Source organism: Somniosus microcephalus, chromosome 10, assembly GCF_052327205.1.
Source record: "Somniosus microcephalus isolate GS21.2 chromosome 10, FLI_Smic_1.0, whole genome shotgun sequence".
Classification (NCBI taxonomy): domain Eukaryota; kingdom Metazoa; phylum Chordata; class Chondrichthyes; order Squaliformes; family Somniosidae; genus Somniosus; species Somniosus microcephalus.
Genome location: NC_140996.1, coordinates 239289203 through 239310731, shown reverse-complemented (window position 1 = coordinate 239310731; position 21529 = coordinate 239289203). Strand labels below are relative to the sequence as shown.

General features: G+C 48.2%; 1 protein-coding gene across 1 annotated transcript in view; it reads right to left on the bottom strand.

Annotated features, from left to right (window-relative positions):
• Positions 1-21529, bottom strand: part of LOC147112212 (protocadherin-16-like) — a 222783-nt gene that overhangs the window by 28806 nt on the left and 172448 nt on the right. The window contains exons 16-17 of the mRNA XM_085998329.1: positions 5471-5682; positions 4041-4192 (exon numbers count right to left, since the gene is read on the bottom strand). Of these exons, the coding sequence (XP_085854455.1) occupies positions 4041-4192; positions 5471-5682 (364 nt within the window). The remainder of the gene's footprint in view (positions 1-4040; positions 4193-5470; positions 5683-21529) is intronic.

The window sequence follows — 21529 nt, the reverse complement described above, 5'->3', positions numbered from 1 at the left end:
GGTGAGATTTAAGGTAGTCATGGAAAAGGACAGAGATGGACCGGAAATAAAGGTTCTAAATTGGGGGAAGGCCGATTTTAATATGATAAGGCAGGATCTGGCCAAAGTGGACTGGGATCAGCTACTTGTAGGAAAATCCACATCGGAGCAATGGGAGTCTTTCAGAAAGGAAATTGAGAGAGTACAATGGCAACATGTTCCCGTAAAGGTCAAGGGTGGGACCAACAAGCCCAGGGAACCCTCGATGTCAAGGGATATACGAGAATGGATTAGGAAAAAAGGGGGGCTTTTGGCAGATACAAAGGACTAAAGACAGAGGAAGCCCTAGAGGAGTATAAAAAGTGCAGGGGGATACTTAAAAAATAAATTAGGAGAGCGAGGAGGGGCCATGAAATAACACTGGCGAGCAAAATAAAGGAAAATCCTAAGGTGTTTTATAAGTATATTAAGGGCAAGAGAATAACTAGGGAAAGGGTAGGGCTCATTAGGGACCAAAGTGGCAATCTGTGTGTGGAGCCAAAAGATGGGGTTTTAAATGAATTTTTTGCATCTGTGTTCACTATGGAGAAGGACGATGTAGACATAGAAATCAGGCAAGGGGACTGTGATATACTTGAACATATTAGCATCGAGAGGGAGGAGGTACTAGCGGTTTTAGCAGGCCAAAAAGTGGATAAATCCCCAGGCCCGGAGGAGATGTATCCCAGGCTGCTGTGTGAGGCAAAGGAGGAGATTGCAGGGGCTCTGACACAAATTTTCAGAACCTCTCTGGCCACAGGGGATGTGCCAGAGGACTGGAGAACAGCTAACATAGTACCATTATTCAAGAAGGGTAGTAGGGATAAACCAGGGAACTACAGGCCAGTGAGCCTAACATCAGTGGTAGGGAAATTATTGGAAAAAATTCTGAGGGACAGAATTAGTCTCCACTTGGAGAGGCAAGGATTAATCAGGGATAGTCAGCATGGCTTTGTCAAGGGAAGATCATGTCTGACCAATTTGATTGAATTTTTCGAGGGGGTGACTAGGTGTGTGGGTGAGGGTAGTGCAGTGGATATGGTATACATGGATTTCAGTAAGGCTTTCGATAAAGTCCCGCATAGGAGACTGGTCAAGAAGGTAAGAGCCCATGGGATCCAGGGTGCCTTGGCACATTGGATCCAAAACTGGCTTAGTGGCAGAAGGCAGAGGGTGATGGTCGAAGGTTGTTTTTGTGACTGGAAGCTTGTGTCCAGTGGGGTGCCACAGGGATCGGTGCTGGGTCCCTTGCTGTTTGTGGTCTACATTAATGATTTGGATGTGAATGTAAAAGGTATGATCAGTAAGTTCGCAGATGACACGAAAATTGGTGGGGTGGTAAATAGCGAGGAGGGTAGTCTCAGTCTGCAGGACGATATAGATGGGTTGGTCAGATGGGCGGAACAGTGGCAAATGGAATTTAACCCTGAAAAGTGTGAGGTGATGCATTTTGGAGGGACTAACAAGGCAAGGCAATACACAATGAATGGTAAGACCCTAGGAAAGACAGAGGATCAGAGGGACCTTGGTGTGCATGTACATAGATCCCTGAAGGCAGCAGAACAGGTGGATAAGATGGTTAAAAAGGCATATGGGATACTTGCCTTCATTAGCCGAGGCATAGAATATAAGAGCAGGGAGGTTGTGATGGAGCTGTACAAAACGCTGGTTAGGCCACAGCTGGAATACTGTGTGCAGTTCTGGTCGCCACACTATAGGAAGGATGTGATTGCTTTGGAGAGGGTGCAGAGGAGATTTACCAGGATGTTACCTGGGCTGGAGCGCTTCAGCTATGAAGAAAGACTGGACAGGCTGGGGTTGTTTTCCTTAGAGCAGAGAAGGCTGAGGGGGGACCTGATTGAGGTGTACAAAGTTATGAGGGGCATAGATAGGGTAGATAGAAAGGAACTTTTTCCCTTAGTAGAGGGGTCAATAACAAGGGGGCATAGATTCAAGGTAAGGGGCAGGAGGTTTAGAGGGGATTTGAGGAAGAACTTTTTCACCCAGATGGTGGTTGGAATCTGGAACTCACTGCCTAAAAGGGTGGTAGAGGCAGGAACCCTCACAACATTCAAGAAGCATTTGGATGAGCACTTGAAATGCCATAGCATACAAGGCTACAGACCAAATGCTGGAAAATGGGATTAGATTAGACAAGGCTTGATGGCCGGCACGGACGCGATGGGTCGAAGGGCCTCGTTCTGTGCTGTATAACTCTATGACTGCCCGGTTTGGTCAGTGCCGTTAGTGGTCAGTGTCAATGGTAAGTGTCGATGATCAGGGTCGATGGTCAGTGTCTGGTGTGGTCAGTGCCCAGAGTGGTGTCGATGGTCAGGTTCGATGGTCAGTGTCAATGGTCAGGGTCGATGGTCAGTGTCGATGGTCACTGTCGATGGTCAGTGTCCGGTGTGGTCAGTGTCGATAGTCAGTGCCGATGGTCAGTGTCGGATGTAGTCAGTGTCGATGGTCAGTGTCTGGTGTGGTCAGTGTCAATGGTCAGTGTCGATGGTCAGTGTCGATGGTCAGTGTCTGGAGTGGTCAGTGTCAATGGTCAGTGTCGATGGTCAGTGTCTGGAGTGGTCAGTGTCAATGGTCAGTGTCGATGGTCAGTGTCGATGGTCAGTGTCTGGAGTGGTCAGTGTTGATGGTCAGTGTCGGGAGTGGTCAGTGTCGGGAGTGGTCAGTGTTGATGGTCATTGTCTGGTGTGGTCAGTGTCGATGGTCAGTGTCTGGAGTGGTCAGTGTCGATAGTCAGTGTCGATGGTCAGTGTCGATGGTCAGTGTCGATGGTCAGTGTCAATGGTCAGTGTCTGGAGTGGTCAGTGTCGATGGTCAATGTCTGGAGTGGTCAGTTTCGATGGTCAGTGTCTGGAGTGGTCAGTGTCGATGGTCAGTGTCTGGAGTAGTCAGTGTCGATGGTCAGTGTCGATGGCCAGTGTCTGGAGTGGTCAGTGTCTGGACAGGTCAGTGCCGATTGTCAGTGTCTGGAGTGGTCAGTGTTGATGGTCAGTGTCTGGAGTGGTCAGTGTCGATGGTCAGTGTTGGCTGTGGTCAGTGTTGATGGTCAGTGTCGATGGTCAGTATTGATGGTCAGTGTCGATGGTCAGTGTCTGGAGTAGTCAGTGTTGATGGTCAGTGTTGATGGTCAGTGTCGATGGTCAGTGTCGATGGTCAGTGTCTGGTGTGGTCAGTGTCGATGGTCAGTGTCTGGTGTGGTCATTGTTGATGGTCAGTGTCTGGAGTGGTCAGTGTCGATGGTCAGTGTCGATGGTCAGTATCGATGGTCAGTGTCTGGAATGGTCAGTGTCGATGGTCAGTATCTGGTGTGGTCAGTGTCGATGGTCAGTGTCTGGAGTGGTCAGTGTCGATATCAGTGTCGATGGTCAGTGTCTGGAGTGGTCAGTGTTGATGGTCAGTGTCGATGGTCAGTGTCTGGTGTGGTCAGTGTCGATGGTAAGTGTCTGGAGTGGTCAGTGTCGATGGTCAGTGTCTGGAGTGATCAGTGTCGATGGTCAGTGTCGATGGTCAGTGTCTGGAGTGGTCAGTGTCTTGAGTGGTCAGTGTCGATGGTCAGTGTCGGGTGTGGTCAGTGTCGATGGTCAGTGTCTGGTGTGGTCAGTGTCTGGTGTGGTCAGTGTCGATGGTCAGTGTCTGGAGTGGTCAGTGTCTGGAGTGGTCAGTGTCGATGGTCAGTGTCTGGAGTGGTCAGTGTCTGGAGTGGTCAGTGTCTGGAGTGGTCAGTGTTGATGGTCAGTGTCTGGAGTGGTCAGTGTCGATGGTCAGTGTCGATGGTCAGTGTCTGGAGTGGTCAGTGTCGATGGTCAGTGTCGATGGTCAGTGTCTGGAGTGGTCAGTGTCGATGGTCAGTGTCGATGGTCAGTGTCGGGTGTGGTCAGTGTCAATGGTCAGTGTCTGGAGTGGTCATCAGTGTCGATGGTCAGTGTCTGGAGTGGTCAGTGTCGATGGTCAGTGTCTGGAGTGGTCAGTGTCGATGGTCAGTGTCTGGAGTGGTCAGTACTTACTGAGTCTGTGGCCAGATCTCTCGGTCCATGATGGCGGCTGTGCTGATATCTCCGGTCAGCGGATTGATCCGGAAGAGGTCACTCTGCGATGAAGCCGCGATGGAATAAGTCACTTGGCCGTTTTGTCCCTGGTCCAAATCATTGGCCAAAACCTGAGGGACAGGGACACAGACACACAAACACAGACAGACACAGACAGACAAACACAGGCACAGACACAGACAGACAAACACAGACAGATGCACAGACACAGACAGACACAGACACACAAACACAGACACACAGACACAGACAGACACAGACAGACAGACACAGACAGATACAAACACAGACACACAGACAGAGACACATACAGACACAGACACACACAGACAGACACAGACACAAAGAAATTCAATTAGATATTCCAGCCAGCACCCAAAAGTTCAAAGTGACGGGTAACAGGACGAGATCTATTCTCAGTTTACCTTCTGAGAGACGCCAGTCAGTGTACAGATATCTCCCTGAGAGACAGGGACTGAGAGAGAGACACCAGTCAGTGTACAGATATCTCCCTGAGAGACAGGGACTGAGAGAGAGACACCAGTCAGTGTACAGATATCTCCCTGAGAGAGAGGGGCTGAGAGACACCAGTCAATGTACAGATATCTCCTTGAGAGACAGGGACTGAGAGAGAGACACCAGTCAGTGTACAGATATCTCCCTGAGAGAGAGGGGCCTGAGAGACACCAGTCAGTGTACAGATATCTCCCTGAGAGACAGGGACTGAGAGAGAGACACCAGTCAGTGTACAGATATCTCCCTGAGGGACAGGGACTGAGAGACACCAGTCAGTGTACAGATATCTCCCTGAGAGACAGGGACTGAGAGACACCAGTCACTGTACAGATATCTCCCCGAGAGAGAGGGACTGAGAGACACCAGTCAGTGTACAGATATCCCCCTGAGAGGGACTGAGAGACACCAGTCAGTGTACAGATATCTCCCTGAGAGAGAGGGACTGAGAGGCACCAGTCAGTGTACAGATATCTCCCTGAGAGAGAGGGACTGAGAGGCACCAGTCAGTGTACAGATATCTCCCTGAGAGAGAGGGACTGAGAGGCACCAGTCAGTGTACAGATATCACCCTGAGAGAGAGGGACTGAGAGACACCAGTCAGTGTACAGATATCTCCGAGAAGGAAATTAGCCCATTGCCCTCCCCTCTGTGTGCAGGGTCAGGTGGGTGTATTTCCGCACTTATGTCAAGAAGTGTTCCTATGCCCTGTGGAATTGCGGGGATTTACTTTCTATCGTACCCAGGCTGAGATGTCAGCCGCAATTTGTTGGGTACGTAGTTCCGACCACCTGGCCAAGTGCAGCCTGAGCTCGGAGCAATATAACCGCTGAGGTGTCGAGTACAGATTTACCTGTGGCACAGGCGTGTCCTACCTGCATGATGGGTGTGTTGTAGCCCTGAGCCTCCCAGATAAACGCCACATAATTCTGGAGCTGGAAGTGCGGCAGGTTATCGTTGACATCCTGCAGACTGAGCGTGACAGCGGTGAAAATGAAGGAGGACGAGGATTCCGCTTTAACCACAAGGCGTAACTTGGGGGTTTGTTCGAAGTCCAGTCCTGATGAACTCTTCACTGAGATGTCACCTGGGGGCAGGAATAAAGAGCTTCATTCTGTACAGGGTCTGGTAAAAGACTGACATATTTATGCATTTAATCCCACCTGAAAAACATCTCCATCTGATTCACACAATAAATTACTTTGAAGAGCAGCGACTGTTTTGTAGGGAGTGCAGCAGCCAATTTGTGAACAGCAAGATACCACAAACAGCAATGGAATGAATGACTAATCTATTTATTTTAGGTGTTGGCTGACAAATAAATATGGGTCAGGACACCTGGGATAACTGAAAGGGCAGACGGGTCCTCAGTTTAATGTTTCATCTGAAAGACGGCACCTCCGACAGTGTGGCGCTCCCTCAGTACTGCCCCATCGACAGTGCAGCACTCCCTCAGTACTGCCCCTCCGACAGTGCAGCGCTCCCTCAGTACTGCCCCTCCGACAGTGCAGCGCTCCCTCAGTATTGCCCCTCCCACAGTGTGGCACTTCCTCAGTACTGCCCCTCCAACTGCAGTGCTCCCTCAGTACTGCCCCTCCGACAGTGCAGCATTCCCTCAGCACTGCCCCTCCGATAGTGCGGCGTTCCCTCAGTACTGGAGTGTCAGCCTGGATCTTGTGCTCAAGTCTCTGGAGTGGGACTTGAACCCATGAAATTCTGACTCAGAGCTGAAAATGTTCATCCAAATCTCTGGGGAACTAAGCTTTGGCATGTGACCAGCAAGACTCTGGGGTTCAGGAGATAATGAGATGACTCTCGTTGCCTGTGCTTACCCTCCTGTCGGGCATCATGTGTCCCGTGACAGGTTCGTTTACACAGAGCGCAACGGGAATAAATGACCATTCAGGATGGGTGGATTTTCAACTTGTCACCTGGTGTAAAATTGATGCCCATGATCAGACGTGTGTTATAGAAACGCCCGTTCGTCATTCCATTCAGCGACGGGCGGCTGGTCCACTGCCAGCGGTTACAGCCAGCGGGAGAGATAGTTTCAATGGGGTCAAGGCTGAGTGACATAGGGAAAAGGTGGGTGGGTGGGCTTGGGGATTTGGGGAAAAGATGGGTGGGTGGGTGGGGATTTGGGGAGAAGGTGGTTAGATGGGGTTGAGGGATATGGGAAGAAGATAGTGGAGACACTTGATAGGATAAAAATTGATAAAGAAGAGGTATTAGAAAGGCTGGCTGTACTTAAAGTAGATAAATCACCAGGAGCAGATGGGATGCATTCTAGGATGCTGAGGGAATTGAGGGGCGGAAATCGCGGAGTTACCGGCAATAATATATTTTTTTTAATTCGTTTATGAGGTGTGGCATCGCTGGCAAGGCCAGCATTTATTGCCCGTCCCTAGTTGCCCTTGAGAAGGTGGTGGTGAGCCGCCTTCTTGAACCGCTGCAGTCCGTGTGGTGAAGGTGCTCCGACAGCGCTGTTAGGGAGGGAGTTCCAGGATTTTGACCCAGCGACGATGAAGGAACGGCCGATATATTTCTAAGTCAGGATGGTGAGTGACTTGGAGGGGAACTTGGAGGTGGTGGTGTTCCCATGCGCCTGCTGCCCTTGTCCTTCTAGGTGGAAGAGGTGGCGGGTTTGAAACATAGACATAGAAACATAGAAAAATAGGAGCAGGACTCAGCCATTCGGTCCTTCGAGCCTGCTCCGCCATTCAACATGATCACGGCTGATCCTCTATCTCAATACCATATTCCCGCTCTCTCCACATACCCCTTGATGCCTTTTGTGTCTAGAAATCTATCTATCTCCTTCTTAAATATATTCAGTGACTTGGCCTCCACAGCCTTCTGTGGTAGAGAATTCCACAGGTTCACCTGCGTGAAGAAATTTCTCCTCATCTCAGTCCTAAATGTCCTACCCCGTATCCTGAGACTGTGGCCCTTCGTTCTAGACCCACCCCCCAGCCAGGGGAAACATCCTCCCTGCATCCAGTCTGTCTAGCCCTGTCAGAATTTTATATGTTTCAATGAGATCCCCTCTCATTCTTCTAAACTCTAGTGAATACAGGCCTAGTCGACCCAATCTCTCCTCATACGACAGTCCTGCCATCCCAGGAATCAGTCTGGTGAACCTTTGCTGCACTCCCTCTATGGCAAGTATATCCTTTCTTAGGTAAGGAGACCAAAACTGCACACAGTACTCCAGGTGTGGTCTCACCAAGGCCCTGTACAACTGTAGTAAGACATATACAAAAAGAAAATACTGCAGATGCTGGAAATCTGAAATAAAACCAGAAAATGCTGGAGATACTCAGCAGGTCCGGCAGCGTCTGTGAAGAGAGAAACAGAGTTAACGTTTCAGGTCGATGGCCTTTCGTCAGAACTGGAAAAAAGCAGGAAATGGAACAGATTTTTAAGCAAGTGTAGGGGCTGGGAAAGGGGGGAGGGGAGGAAAGAACAAAAGGGAAGGTCTGTGATAGGATGGAAGGCAGGAGAGGTTAAGAGACATTGAGAGATATTCAAGGTGGGAGGAGATGGTAATGGGACAGGTTAAGAAACAAAGGATGGCTCGAGATGAAGTGTAAATTGCACTGGCAGAGTGAGAGACAGTTGCCATGTGGGAGAGAAGAACAGACACAAACAAAAAGTGTGGATAAAAAATATATATGTGATAGAGGCCGGGGTTATGATCTGAAATTGTTGAACTCTATGTTGAGTCCAGAGGGCTGTAAAGTGTCTAATCGAAAGATGGGGTGCTGTTCCTCGAGCTTACACTGAGCTTCAGTGGAACAATGCACGAGGCCGAGGATGGTGAGGTCTGAGTGGGAATGGAGCGGAGAATTAAAGTGACAGGCGACCGGAAGCTCGGGGTACCCCTTACGGGCTGAACGGAGGTGTTCCGCAAAGCAGTCACCTAATCTGTGTTTGGTCTCCCCAATGTAGAGGAGACCACATCGTGAGCAGCGAATACAGTATACTGGAAGGGGTGTTTGGGGCCCTGGACAGTGGGAAGGGGGGAGGTATAAGGGCATGTGTTGCATCTCCTGAGCTTGCACGGGAAGGTGCCGGGCGAAGGGGAAGGGGTATTGGGGGTGATAGAGGAGTGGACCAGGGTGTCGCAGAGGGAGCGGTCCCTACGGAATGCTGAAAGGGGAGGTGAGGGGAAGATGCATTTGGTGGTGTGTTAACTCTGTTTCTCTCTTCACTGATGCTGCCTGACCTGCTGAGTATCTCCAGCATTTTCTGTTTTTATTGTAGTAAGGCATCCTTGCTCTTATACTCAAATCCTCTTGCAATGAAGGCCAACATACCATTTGCCTTCCTAACTGCTTGCTGCACCTGCATGTTTGCTTTCAGTGACTGGTGTACAAGGACACCCAGGTCCCTTTGTACATCAGCATTTCCCAATCTAGCACCATTTAAATAATACTCTACCTTTCTGTTTTTCCTACTGAAGTGGATAACTTCACATTTATCCACGTTATACTGCATCTGCCATGTATTTGCCCACTCACTCAACTTGTCTAAATTGCCTTGAAGCTTCTTTGCATCCTCCTCACAACTCACAATCCCACCTAGTTTTGTGTCGTCAGCTAACTTGGAAATATTACATTTCATTCCCTCATCCAAATCATTGATATTTATTGTGAATAGCTGGGGCCCAAGCACTGATCCCTGCGGTACCCCACTAGTCACTGCCTGCCACCCCGAAAAAGACCCATTTACTCCTACTCTCTGTTTCCTGTCTGTTAACCAATTTTCGATCCATGCCAGTACATTACCCCCAATCCCATGTGCTTTAATTTTGCACACTAACCTCTTATGTGGGACTTTATCAAAGGCCTTCTGAAAACCACATCCACTGGTTCTCCCTTATCTATTCTACCAGTTACATTCTCAAAAAACTCCAGTAGGTTTGTCAAACATGATTTCCCTTTCATAAATCCATGTTGACTTTGTCTAATCCCATTGATATTTTCTAAGTGTCCTGTTATCACATCCTTTATAATAGACTCTAGCATTTTCCCTACTACTGATGTTAGGCTAACCGGTCTATAGTTCCCGGTTTTCTCTCCCCCTCTTTTTTTAAATAGTGGGGTTACATTTGCCACCCTTCAATCTGCAGGAACTGTTCCATAATCTATAGAATTTTGGAAGATGACAACCAATGCATCCACTATTTCCACTATTCCCGGCTACTGACCATAGAGCACATATACCAGAAACGCTGTTTACGGAGGTCATGGTCCATCATCAAAGACCCTACCCACCCCAGCCACAGTATGTTCGCCCTCCTGCCACCTGGGAGACGCTACAGATGCATTCGCACCCGTACGACCAGATTTAGGAACAGCTTCTTTCCCAGGGCTGTCATCCTACTGAACTCCACAAATAAACTCTAAAGCCTGCACATCTGCCAATGCACTTTATTATGGTTATGTTTATGTTAATGTATTACAAGCCAAATGAATGTTGAATGTTTAAATGTCTTAATCTAAATGTACACTCTCGGGAGCCGCAAGCCTACATTTCGTTGTACTGCACTTGTGCACTAACAATGACAATAAAAGTTGATTATGATGATGATGATGATGATTAGTACTCTGGGATGCAGATTATCAGGCCCTGGGGATTTATCAGCTTTCAGTCCCATTAATTTCTCCAGCACTATTTCTTTATTAATACTAATTTCCTTTAATTCCTCCTTCTCACTAGGCCCTTGGTTCCCTCGCATTTCTGGGGAGTTATGTGTGTCCTCTTCTGTGAAGACAGAACCAAAGTATTTGTTTAATTGCTTTGCCATTTCCTTGTAAATTCTCCCGTTTCTGACTGTAAGGGACCTACATTTGTCTTCACTACTCTTTTTCTTTTTACATACTTGTAGAAGCTTTTACAGTCCACACTTATGTTCCTTGCCAGTTTGGGAGGTGCTGCCGAAGAAGCCTTGGCGAGTTGCTGCAGTGCATTTTGAAGATGGTCCACACTGCAGCCACGGTGCGCCGGTGGTGGAGGGAGTGAATGTTTAAGGTGGTGGATCGGGTGCCAATCAAGCGGGTTGCTTTGTCCTGGAGAGTGTCGAGCTTCTTGAATGTTGTTGGAGCTGCAACTCATCTAGGCAAGTGGAGAGTATTCCATCACACTCCTGACTTGTGCCTTGTAGATGGTGGAAAGGATTTGGGGAGTCAGGAGGTGAGACACTGCTGTATGGATGAGGAAAAGGACTGCAGGGAGGATGGGCAAACTGACCACGGCACCGTGGTACAGGGAGTCATCCAAGTGGCGGTAGAAGGAAGGAATGTGGTAGTAGTAGGGGACAGTATAGTCAGGGGGATAGATACTAATCTTTGCAGCTGCGAAAGAGAGTCCCGAAGGCTGTGTTGCCTGCCCAGTGTCAGGGTTAAGGTTATCTCCTCGCGGCTGGAGAAGAACCTGTGGGAGGGGGAGGGGGAGGATCCAGTTGTCGTGGTCCATGTAGGAACCAACGACATAGGTAGAACTCAGAATGAGGTTCTTCTGAGGGATTTTGAGGAGCTAGGGCTTAAATTAATAAGCAGAACCTCAAGGGTATTAATCTCTGGATTACTACCTGAGCCACATGCAAATTGGCAAGGGTCAAGCAGCTCAGAGAGTTAATTGCGTGGCTCAAAGAGTGGTGTGGGAAGAAGGGGTTTCGATTCATGGGGCACTGCCACCTGATTATCAAAATCCATGACGAGGCCTTGGACAACGTGGACCACTTTCGATACCTCGGGAGTATGGTTGCGAAGGGGTGGAAAGTATCTGGTAAATTTCCGGAAATTTTCCACGAGAAGTTTAGCTTGGGAATTTTGCCCAAAAAAGCACATGCTAGCATAATATTGTTTTTTTTTTGTATCTCTTTCATTTTTTTCACAGGTCCTCTCTTAAAATTACTAACAGAGATGGAATCTTAATTATTAAGGAATTTCTTAATCAATATATGTTTATCTTTTTACTTGGCCTGTTTTAATAATTACAAGTTTTGTGTGTGACTGTGAACAAATGTGTCCTGATTGGTTGGATGAGTGGATGAGCAATTAGCTCCCTCTATTGGTGATGTAGCATCGTGCGTGCACAGGTCATGCTTCCATCACATGGAGCATTAGGAAAAATTTACTCACCCTGTTGCAATCGTGCTGATCGACCGCAGTTCGACACAGAGATGAATGCCCTTTATTTCTCTGCATAGAACAATGCCACGTTTACCGCCGGATGTGTGGAAGCATTTTACCCCAGGCATTAAAGATGGAAAGACTGTGTACATGTGCAAACACTGTACAAAGCCATATGAAAAGAATGCCACAAAGATGCAGCAGCATTTATCCAAATGCAACAACTTCACTCAAAGCTCACAGCAGTCAGCCCAGAGTTCCTCTGCTTCCATTCAAGAAGATGATGGTTCACATTCAGCATCAGGCTCCTTATCATCAGCAACTCCTGGCCCACTTGGAAGGTTCTTTGATACAATGGATAACCATAGCCAGAAGAATGCAGATGAGTGCCTTGCTCGAGCTGTATATGCGACAGGCTCACCCCTCATGCTCACAGCCAATGTGTACTATGTCAGGGAACATAGGGTCTGATGAAAGGGAGGAACTGAAAGAAATCAGTGTTTTTAGGGAAATGGCGTTAGGGAAATTGACGGGATTGAAGGCCGATAAATCCCCAGGACCTAATAATCTACATCCTAGGGTACTTAAGGAAGTGGCCCTAGAAATAGTAGATGCATTGCTGGTATTCTTCCAACCTTCGATAGAATCTGGAACAGTACCCATGGATTGGAGGGTAGCTAATGTTAGCCCACTGTTCAAAAAAGGTGGTACAGAGAAAACGGGGAATTAAGCCTGACATCGGTAGTGGGGAAAATGCTAGAGTCCATTATAAAAGATGTAATAGCAGAGCACTTGGAAAACAGTGACAGGATCGGACAAAGTCAACATGGATTTACAAAAGGTAAATCGTGCTTGACTAAACTACTGGAATTTTTTGAGGATGTAACTGGCAGAATAGATAAGGGAGAACCAGTGGATGTGGTGTATTTGGACTTTCAAAAGGCTTTCGATAAGGTCCCGCATAAGAGATTAGTGTGTAAAGTTAAGGCACATGGGATTGGGGGCAAGGTACTGACTTGGATAGAGAACTGGTTGGCAGACAGAAAGCAAAGAGTTGGAATAAACGGGTCTTTTTCCCAGTGGCAGGCAGTGACTAGTGGGGTACCGCAGGGATCAGTCCTTGGACCCCAGCTATTCACAATATATATTAATGATTTAGACGAGGGAACTAGATGTAATATCTCCAAGTTTGCAGATGACACAAAGCTGGGTGGGCGTGTGTGCTGTGAGGAGGATACCGAGAAACTCCAGTATGATTTGGACAGGTTGGGTGATTGGGCAGAAGCATGGCAGATGCAATATAACGTGGATAAATGTGAGGTTATCCAATTTGGTGTCAAAAACAGGAAGGCAGATTATTATCTGAATGGCAATAGCTTGGGAGAAGGGGAAGTGCAACGAGACCTGGGTGTCCTTGTGCACCAGTTGCTGAAGGTAAGCATGCAGGTGTAGCAGGCGGTTAAGAAGGCAAATGGTATGTTGGCCTTCGTAGCGAGAGGGTTTGAGTACAGGAACAAGGATGTCTTGCTGCAGTTGTACAGGGTCTTGGTGAGACCGCATCTTGAATATTGTGTGCAGTTTTGATCGCCTTATCTGAGGAAGGATGCTCTTGCCATGGAGGGAGTGCAGCGAAGATTCACCAGGCTGATACCTGGGATGGCAGGAATGACGTATGAGGAGAGATTGGGTCGATTGGGCTTATACTCGCTGGAGTTTAGAAGAATGAGAGGGGATCTCATTGAAACTTAGGAGGACTTGTAAAAATCAACATTTCATTGTGCAGTACACACGTCTGCTGCATATATGACAAATAAAATTGAACTGAATTGAATTGAACTTATAAAATTTTAACAGGACTAGACAGACTAGATGCAGGAAGGATGTTCCCGATGGTTTGGGAGTCCAGAACCAGGGGTCACAGTCTAAGGATAAGGGGTAAGCCATTTAGGACAGAGATGAGGAGGAATTTCTTCACCCAGAGAGTGGTGAACCTGTGGAATTCTCTACCACAGAAGGCAGTAGAGGCCAATTCATTAAATATATTCAAGAAGGAGTTGGATATATTTCTTAAGGCTAAAGGGATCAAGGGATATGGGGAGAAGGCAGGGACAGGGTACTGAATTTGGATGATCAGCCACGATCGCATTGAATGGCGGAGCAGGCTCGAGGGGCCGAATGGCCTACTCCTGCTCCTATCTTCTGTGTTTCTATGTACTGGAAGAGATTTTTCAATGTTATTCGCCCTGCATACTGTCCTCCCACCAGACATGCTTTGTCTACTTATTTGCTGGAGGCTGAGTATAACAGAGCCCAAGGAAAGCTCAAAGAAACGATAGCGATGGCAGACTGTGTTGCAGTTATCTCAGATGGGTGGTCAAATGTACGAGGGGAGGGCATCATAAACTACATCGTCTCCACTCCTCTCCCAGTGTTCTTCAAGAGCACAGCCAGGAAGGACAACAGACACACAGGCACATACATTGCTGATGAGCTGAAAGTGGTCATCAACGATCTTGGATCACAAAAGGTCTTTGCAGTAGTTACTGACAATGCTGCGAATATGAAGGCTGCTTGGGCTCAAGTGGAGGAGGCCTACCCTCATACTACGTCTATTGGGTGCGCAGCTCATGGGCTCAACCTGCTCCTCAAGGACATCATGGGTTTGAGAACCATGGAAACACTGTACAAGAGAGCCAAGCAAGTTGTTAAGTATGTCAGGGGAAAACAGGTAGTTGCAGCAACCTACAACTCCAAGCAAACGACAAAGAACAAGAACACCACACTGAAGCTGCCCAGCAACACTAGATGGGGTGGTGTTGTCATAATGTACAACAGCCTTCTGGAGGGTAAGGAGTCGCTGCAAGAAATGGCAATATCCCAGTCTGGGGATATGGAAACCACCATCAAGAAAATACTGCTGGATGATGTGCTTTGGGAGAAAGTGGTTAGCAGCCTTAAACTACTCTCACCAGTAGCATCTGCAATTGCTCAGATTGAAGGAGATGACGCTGTCTTGTCAGATGTTCTCAGGCTTTTTGCTGATTTAAAAGAACAAATCAGCATTGCCCTACCCACATCCCTGCTGCTCAAAGCAGAGGAGAAGGCAATTGTTCAATTCATACAGACGCGACAAGAATTTTGTGTCGAGCCGATTCATGCTGCAGCATACATGCTGGTCCCAAAGCTTGTTGGGGGACCAATACTTCCTGGAGAACAGGTCAACAGCGCTTAGTGTGATTTCTACCCTCTCACGCCACCTCAATCTGGACGGGGGAAAGTTCTGGGAAGTCTGGCAAAGTTCTCTACCAAGCAAGGTCTTTGGAATGGGGACGGGATATGGGAATCATGCAAGCATATCAGTGCACATACCTGGTGGAAGGGACTTTGTGCATCTGAGGCCCTGTCACCTATTGCATCGGTGATACTCCAAATCCCACCTTCATCAGCGGCCTCAGAACGAAACTGGTCACTTTTTGGGATTACGCATACAAAGGTGCGCAACAGGCTGACTAACAAGAGAGTGGAGAAACTGGTGGCTATCTGGGCGAACCTACAACTTATTGAGCCAGATACAGCATCACCAGCAACACCAGCAGCACCAGCAGGAGCGGCAGGCTGCGGCTCACCCACCTGAGGCAGCACAGGCCAGAAGGGGTCAGTGCATGGAAGGCCGTCGGCGCAGGAGATACCCCCCAAACAGGGTCTACAGACACAGGGTCAGCTACCTCAACATGACTGAGCAGCAGTGCCAGAGGCGGCTCCGACTTTCACGCGAGGTTGTGACTGACATCTGCGCATTGCTGCGGCAAGACCTGGAGCCCAGAGCAACAGGTCCACACTACTTGCCAGTGGCCATCAAAGCCACCACCGCACTCAACTTTTATGCCTCAGGCTCCTTCCAGGGATCAGCAGCAGACATCAGCGGCATCTCCCAGGCTGCCGCACACACATGCATCACGCAGGTAACCGATGCCCTCTTTGCCATCGCGCACAATCACATCCTTTTCACCAGGGATCGTGCAAGTGTGAGGGCGCGAGCGCGTGGATTCGCTCAGCTGGCAGGCTTTCCAAGGGTGCAGGGCATCATTGACTGCACACATGTGGCCCTTAGGGCACCCCACCGCAATCCAGGAGTTTTTGTTAACCGCAAGGGCTTCCACTCCCTTAACGTTCAGCTGGTGTGTGACCACAAGAAGGTGATTTTGCATGTTTGTGCCAGGTTCCCTGGCAGCTGCCATGACTCCTTCATGCTGCGCCAGTCTACTGTGCCTCCGCTATTCAGTCCGCCAAACGAACTTCAAGGATGGCTACTTGGAGACAAGGGATATGCCCTGCGCGCTTGGCTAATGACGCCATTGAGGAGACCAGCCAGCGAAGCTGAGGAGCGCTACAACTCCAGCCACATTACCACCAGATGCATTATCGAGCAAACCATTGGATTGCTGAAGATACGCTTCAGATGCCTTGATAGATCAGGTGGAGCCCGACAGTACTCATCAGCCAGGGTCTCCAAAATCGTTGTGGTATGCTGTGTGCTTCACAACATGGCACACGTCGTGGCTTGCCGATTCCGCAGGACCAAGAGGCTCCTCACAGAGCCGCCTCGGATGAGGATGATGCTGAGGAGGAGGAGGAGGACAGAAGCGAGCATCGTGCAGAGGCCCACCAACCAGCGGCACCAGTGCGCGAGAACATTGCTGGGCGGAATGCAAGGAACGCACTCATCCTGGGCAGATTTGCGTCGCCTGGAACATCAAACACTGCAGCCTCACTGCTTCTGAATTGACCATGGACAGTGGCCCATGCCTGCACTTTCCAACAACTTTGACCAGTTTGCTGTCATCTGCAAGTTATCCTAAGGCCTCTATGTGACATCCCCATTCGCCAAATGACAGACGCCATAACTGCAGCAGCTGGCACCAGATTTTTTATGCACAGGAAAACGATGGCATTAAAACTATTTACAAGACTGGATGGTGGAATAGTTATGTGAATGTGAGCATAGAGAGAGACGGAGTGGGTAAGGGTGCATGGATGTGACTGTGAAGTGGGGTGTGGAAGAAGAGATTGCTGAAGCTAAGTGCTGTTGGGGAAAGGCAATGGGGATCAGGTTGAGGGTGATGGAAACTTCATACTTGCTTTCCCTGTGCGGTGAAGGTCATGGAAGCGCTTCCTGCACTGCAGCCAGGCGCGACGGGTGACACCCAGAGAGTTTACCTCTGCTGCCACCTCCATCCAGGCAGCCGTGGACTCTTTGGGAGGCCTCTTCCTCCCTGAGCGAGGGTAGAGGACCTCCCTGTGGGCCCTTACCCCATCCACCAAGGTCTGCAATGATGTCTCGTTGAATTTGAAGGCAGCTCGGCCTCTGCCGCTGGCAGCAGCTGGTGCAGGCTCCTCTGCCATTGTGCAAGAGTGGTTGAGAAGCCTGCAGAGGTGGAGAAGCTTGCTGGACACTTTGAAAGCACCACGAATGATGACATCATACTGTGGGGCTTTCTGACACGAATTGGACAATTAGCAAGGCTGCCCACATGCTGGGAATTAATTGGCCACTTGAGGGAAAATTGCGTGGAGCTGGCTGACACATTTTTTTGTGTGTCAGAAACTCCACATTCGGGGAAACCCGACCATTTCCCACACAAGCCAAAAATCGGGCCCAAAAACTCAAAATTCCCCAAATTCCCAAAAATTCCCATGGAAAGCTTCCTCTTTTAAAAATTCCTGGAATTTTTCAACCCTACTCGGGAGCCTACTGTCAACAAGGGCCCGCATTGGACTCATCAGTCACCTGAGAACTCATTTTTAGTGTGGAAGCAAACCATCCTCGGTTCCGAGGGACTGCCTAAGAGAGACTGGCACCAGTGCTGGGGATAGAGGGAGCTGTTCGATCGGGATGGGCTCCACTTAAACCCGGCTGGGACCAGCGTCCTGGCGAATCGAATAACTAGGGCTGTAGATAGGACTTTAAACTAAAAAAGGGGGAGGGGAGAGGGGTCAGGTGAGGGGAAATTTAGAAATCTAAAGTGAAAGGTCAAGGCAATAGAGCAGTGTAGCGATCTGGGTAAAAATAAGCAGAGTGTGACAGGAAGGGACAGAGAGTTTAACGGTAGCAGTGCAGGAGAGGATAAGGTCAAAGCAGGGACTAATGGTAAAACATTTAAATTAAAGGCTCTTGCTCTGAATGCACGAAGCATTCGTAACAAGATAGACAAACTAAATAGAGATAAATGGGTTTGATCTAATAGCCATTACAGAGACATGGTTGCAAGGTGACCCAGGTTGGGAACTAAATGTTCCAGGGTACTTGACGTTTCGAAAAGACAGACAGAATGGAAAAGGAGGGGGGTGGGGGTAGCCCTGGTAATAAAGGATGACATAAGGACAGTAGTGAGAAAGGATCTTGGCTCGGAAGATCAGGAAGTAGAATCAGTGTGGGTGGAGATAAGGAATAACAAGGGGCAGAAAACACTGGTAAGAGTAGAGTAAAGGCCCCCTAACAGTAGCTATACTGTTGGACGGAATATTAATCAGGAAATAGTAGGAGCTTATAACAAAGGTAATGTAATAATCTTGGGCAACTTTAATCTTCATATAGACTGGAGAAATCAAATTGGCAAAGGTAGTCTGGAGGATGAGTTCATAGAATGCATTCGGGACAGTTTCCTAGAACAAAACGTCATGGAACCAACCAAGGAACAGGCTATTTTAGATCTTGTATTGTGTAATGAGACAGGGTTAATTAGCAATCTTACAGTAAAGGGTCCTCTGGGGCAGAGTGATCAGTAGATTGAAAGAAGATGCTTATAATGTTGCGAAGAATAGTAGTAAGCCTGAGGAGTGGGAGAGTTTCAGAAACCAGCAAAGGATGACTAAAAAATTGATAAAAAGGGAAAAAATTGAATATGAAAGAAAACCAGCAAGAAATATGAAAACAGATTGTAAGAGCTTCTACAAGAATGTAAAAAGGAAGAGAGTAGCAAAAGTAAATGTTGGTCCCTTAGAGGCTGAGACAGGAGAAATTATAATGGGGAATAAGGAAATGGCAGAAACGTTAAACAAATATTTTATATTTGTCTTCACAGTAGAAGACACAAAAAGCATACCAAAAATGGTGGGGAACCAAGGATCTAATGAAGGTGAGGAACTTAACATAATTAATATAAGTAGAGAAAAAGTACTAGAGAAACTAATGGGACTAAAAGCTGACAAATCCCCTGGACCTGACGGCCTACATCCTAGGGTTCTAAAAGAAGTGGCTGAAGAGAGAGTGGTGCTTTGGTTTTGATCTTCCAAAATTTCCTAAATTCTAGAACGGTCCCAGTGGATTGGAAGGTAGCAAATGTAACACCGCTATTCAAGAAAGGAGGGAAGAGAGAAAACAGGGAACTACAGGAAAATGCTGGAATCCATTGTTAAGGAAGTGGTATCAGGGCACTTAGAAAATCATAACATGATTAGACAGAGTCAACATGGTTTTATGAAGGGAAATCGTGTTTGACAAATTTATTAGAGTTTTTTGAGGATGTAACTAGCAGGGTCGATAATGGGGAACCAGTGGATGTAGTGTATTTGGATTTCCAAAAAGCATTCGATAAGGTGCCACAGAAAAGGTTATTACACAAGATTAGGGCCCATGGCGTTGGGGGTAATATTGTAGCATGGATCGAGGATTGGTTAACGGACAGAAAACAGAGTAGAGATAAACGGATCTTTTTCAGGTTGGCAGGCTGTAACTAGTGGGGTGCCGCAAGGATCAGTGCTGGGGCCTCAGCTATTTACAATCTATATTAATGACCTAGATGAAGGGACCGAGTGGAATGTATCCAGGTCTGTTGATGATACAAAGCTCGGTGGGACAGTAAGCTGTGAGGAGAACACAAAGGGGGAGAAATTCGGTATCGCCCCGTTTGGAGCGCAATTATCGGCCGGGCGCAAAGTTTAGCGCCTGGCGCTAATTATCGCCTCTGACTGCAAACTTGGCTGCTATCGCCCCTGGAGGTGATTGGAGCGCTAAATCAGGCGCTACACACCTCTCTTAAGGCGCTAACACCGAGGAGCGAGGCGCTACCTCAGAGCACGGGCGAAGCTCAGGTGATGTCAGTCAGCAATGGAACACAGACACACTGGCTCCAGCCAGTTCTTAAAGGGGAGGGTCGATCTTGCGCTCCATCCACACCCTGCTCACTGCAGCCTTGAATCTCGGTCTGGAGAGACCTGTACATCAAATCTGCTGGAAAGAACAATGGAGAGGCCCAGGGAAAGAGCTCAGAGTGCAGCCCCCACAGTCTCTTCTAAATCGATACAAGGAAGGGCAAATCAAAATTAACCTGCAAAGTGCTGCTCAGAACCCAAAACTCCTTCACACAGCGTTGAATCTCTCCAGAAGTCTCTCTCTCAGAATGCGTGGTGCAAAAATGTCGCCGTCAAAAAAAGGCAGGACGCGGTCGCCTATAAATAGCGTTCCCCCAGTCCCTTCCCGACTGCAAAGCGTTCCTCTCAACCTGTCGTTGCTAGCGGCAGGCAGTAAGGCAGGGGGCGCCACTCAATATCTGGTCCGGGGCGCTACCGGGGCGTTGCACACTCGACTGATGTCACGATCTGCGGGCGCAGGAGGTCGTGGCGGTAGTGATTAGCACCGCCACAAAATGTCTAGTCAATTTCGCGAGCGGCGCAAACATTGCTACGCCCGGGCGCTAGTTGCTTTGCACACCATTAGCGCCCTCTCAGGGCGCTAACGGGAGGTGCAAAGCAACCAAATTTTTCCCCCAAAGAGTCTGCAGGGGGATATAGATAGACTGAGTGAGTGGGCAGTAAGGTGGCAGATGGAGTATAATGTGGGGAAATGTGAGGTTATTCACTTTGGTAGTAAGAATAGAAAAACAGTATATTTTTTAAATGGTGAGAAACTTTCAAATGTTGGTGTTCAGAGAGATTTGGGTGTCCTCTTGCAAGAAACACAGAAAGTTAGCATGCAGGAACAGCAAGCAATAAGGAAGGCAAATGGCATGTTGGCCTTTATTGCAAGGCGGCTGGAGAATAAGAGTAAGGAAGTCTTGCTCCAATTGTACAGGGCCTTGGTGAGACCACACCTGGAGTACTGGGCACAGTTTTGGTCTCCTTATCTAAGGAAGGATATACTTTCCTTGGAGGCGGTGCAACGAAGGTTCACTAGATTGATTCCTGGGATGAGAGGGCTGTCCTACGATGAGAGATTGTGTAGAATGGGCCGATACTCTCTGGAGTTTAGAAGAATGAGAGGTGATCTCATTGAAACGTACAAGATTCTGAAGGGGATTGACAGGGTAGATGCTGAGAGGTTGTTTCCCCTGGCTGGAGAGTCTAGAACTAGGGGGCATAGTCTCAGGATAAGGGGTCGGCCATTTAAGACTGAGATGAGGAGGAATTTCTTCACCCAGAGGGCTGTGAATCTTTGGAATTCTCTACCCCAGAGGGCTGTGAATGCTGAGTCTTTGAGTATATTCAAGACTGAGATCGATAGATTTTTGGACTCTGGGGAATCGAGGGATATGGGGATCGGGCGGGAAAGTGGAATTGAGGTAGAAGATCAGCCGTGATCTTATTGAATGACGGAGCAGGCTCGAGGGGCCGAATGGCCGACTCCTGCTCCTATTTCTTATGTTCTTATGTTCTCAAATTGTTGAAGGTGGTAGGGCAGTTTGGGAAAGCAGTTCAAAAGGCTTATGGGATCCTGGGCTTCATAAATAGAGGAATAGAGTACAAAAGTGTGGAAATTATGATGAACCTTTATAAAACACTGGTTCGGCCACAACTGGA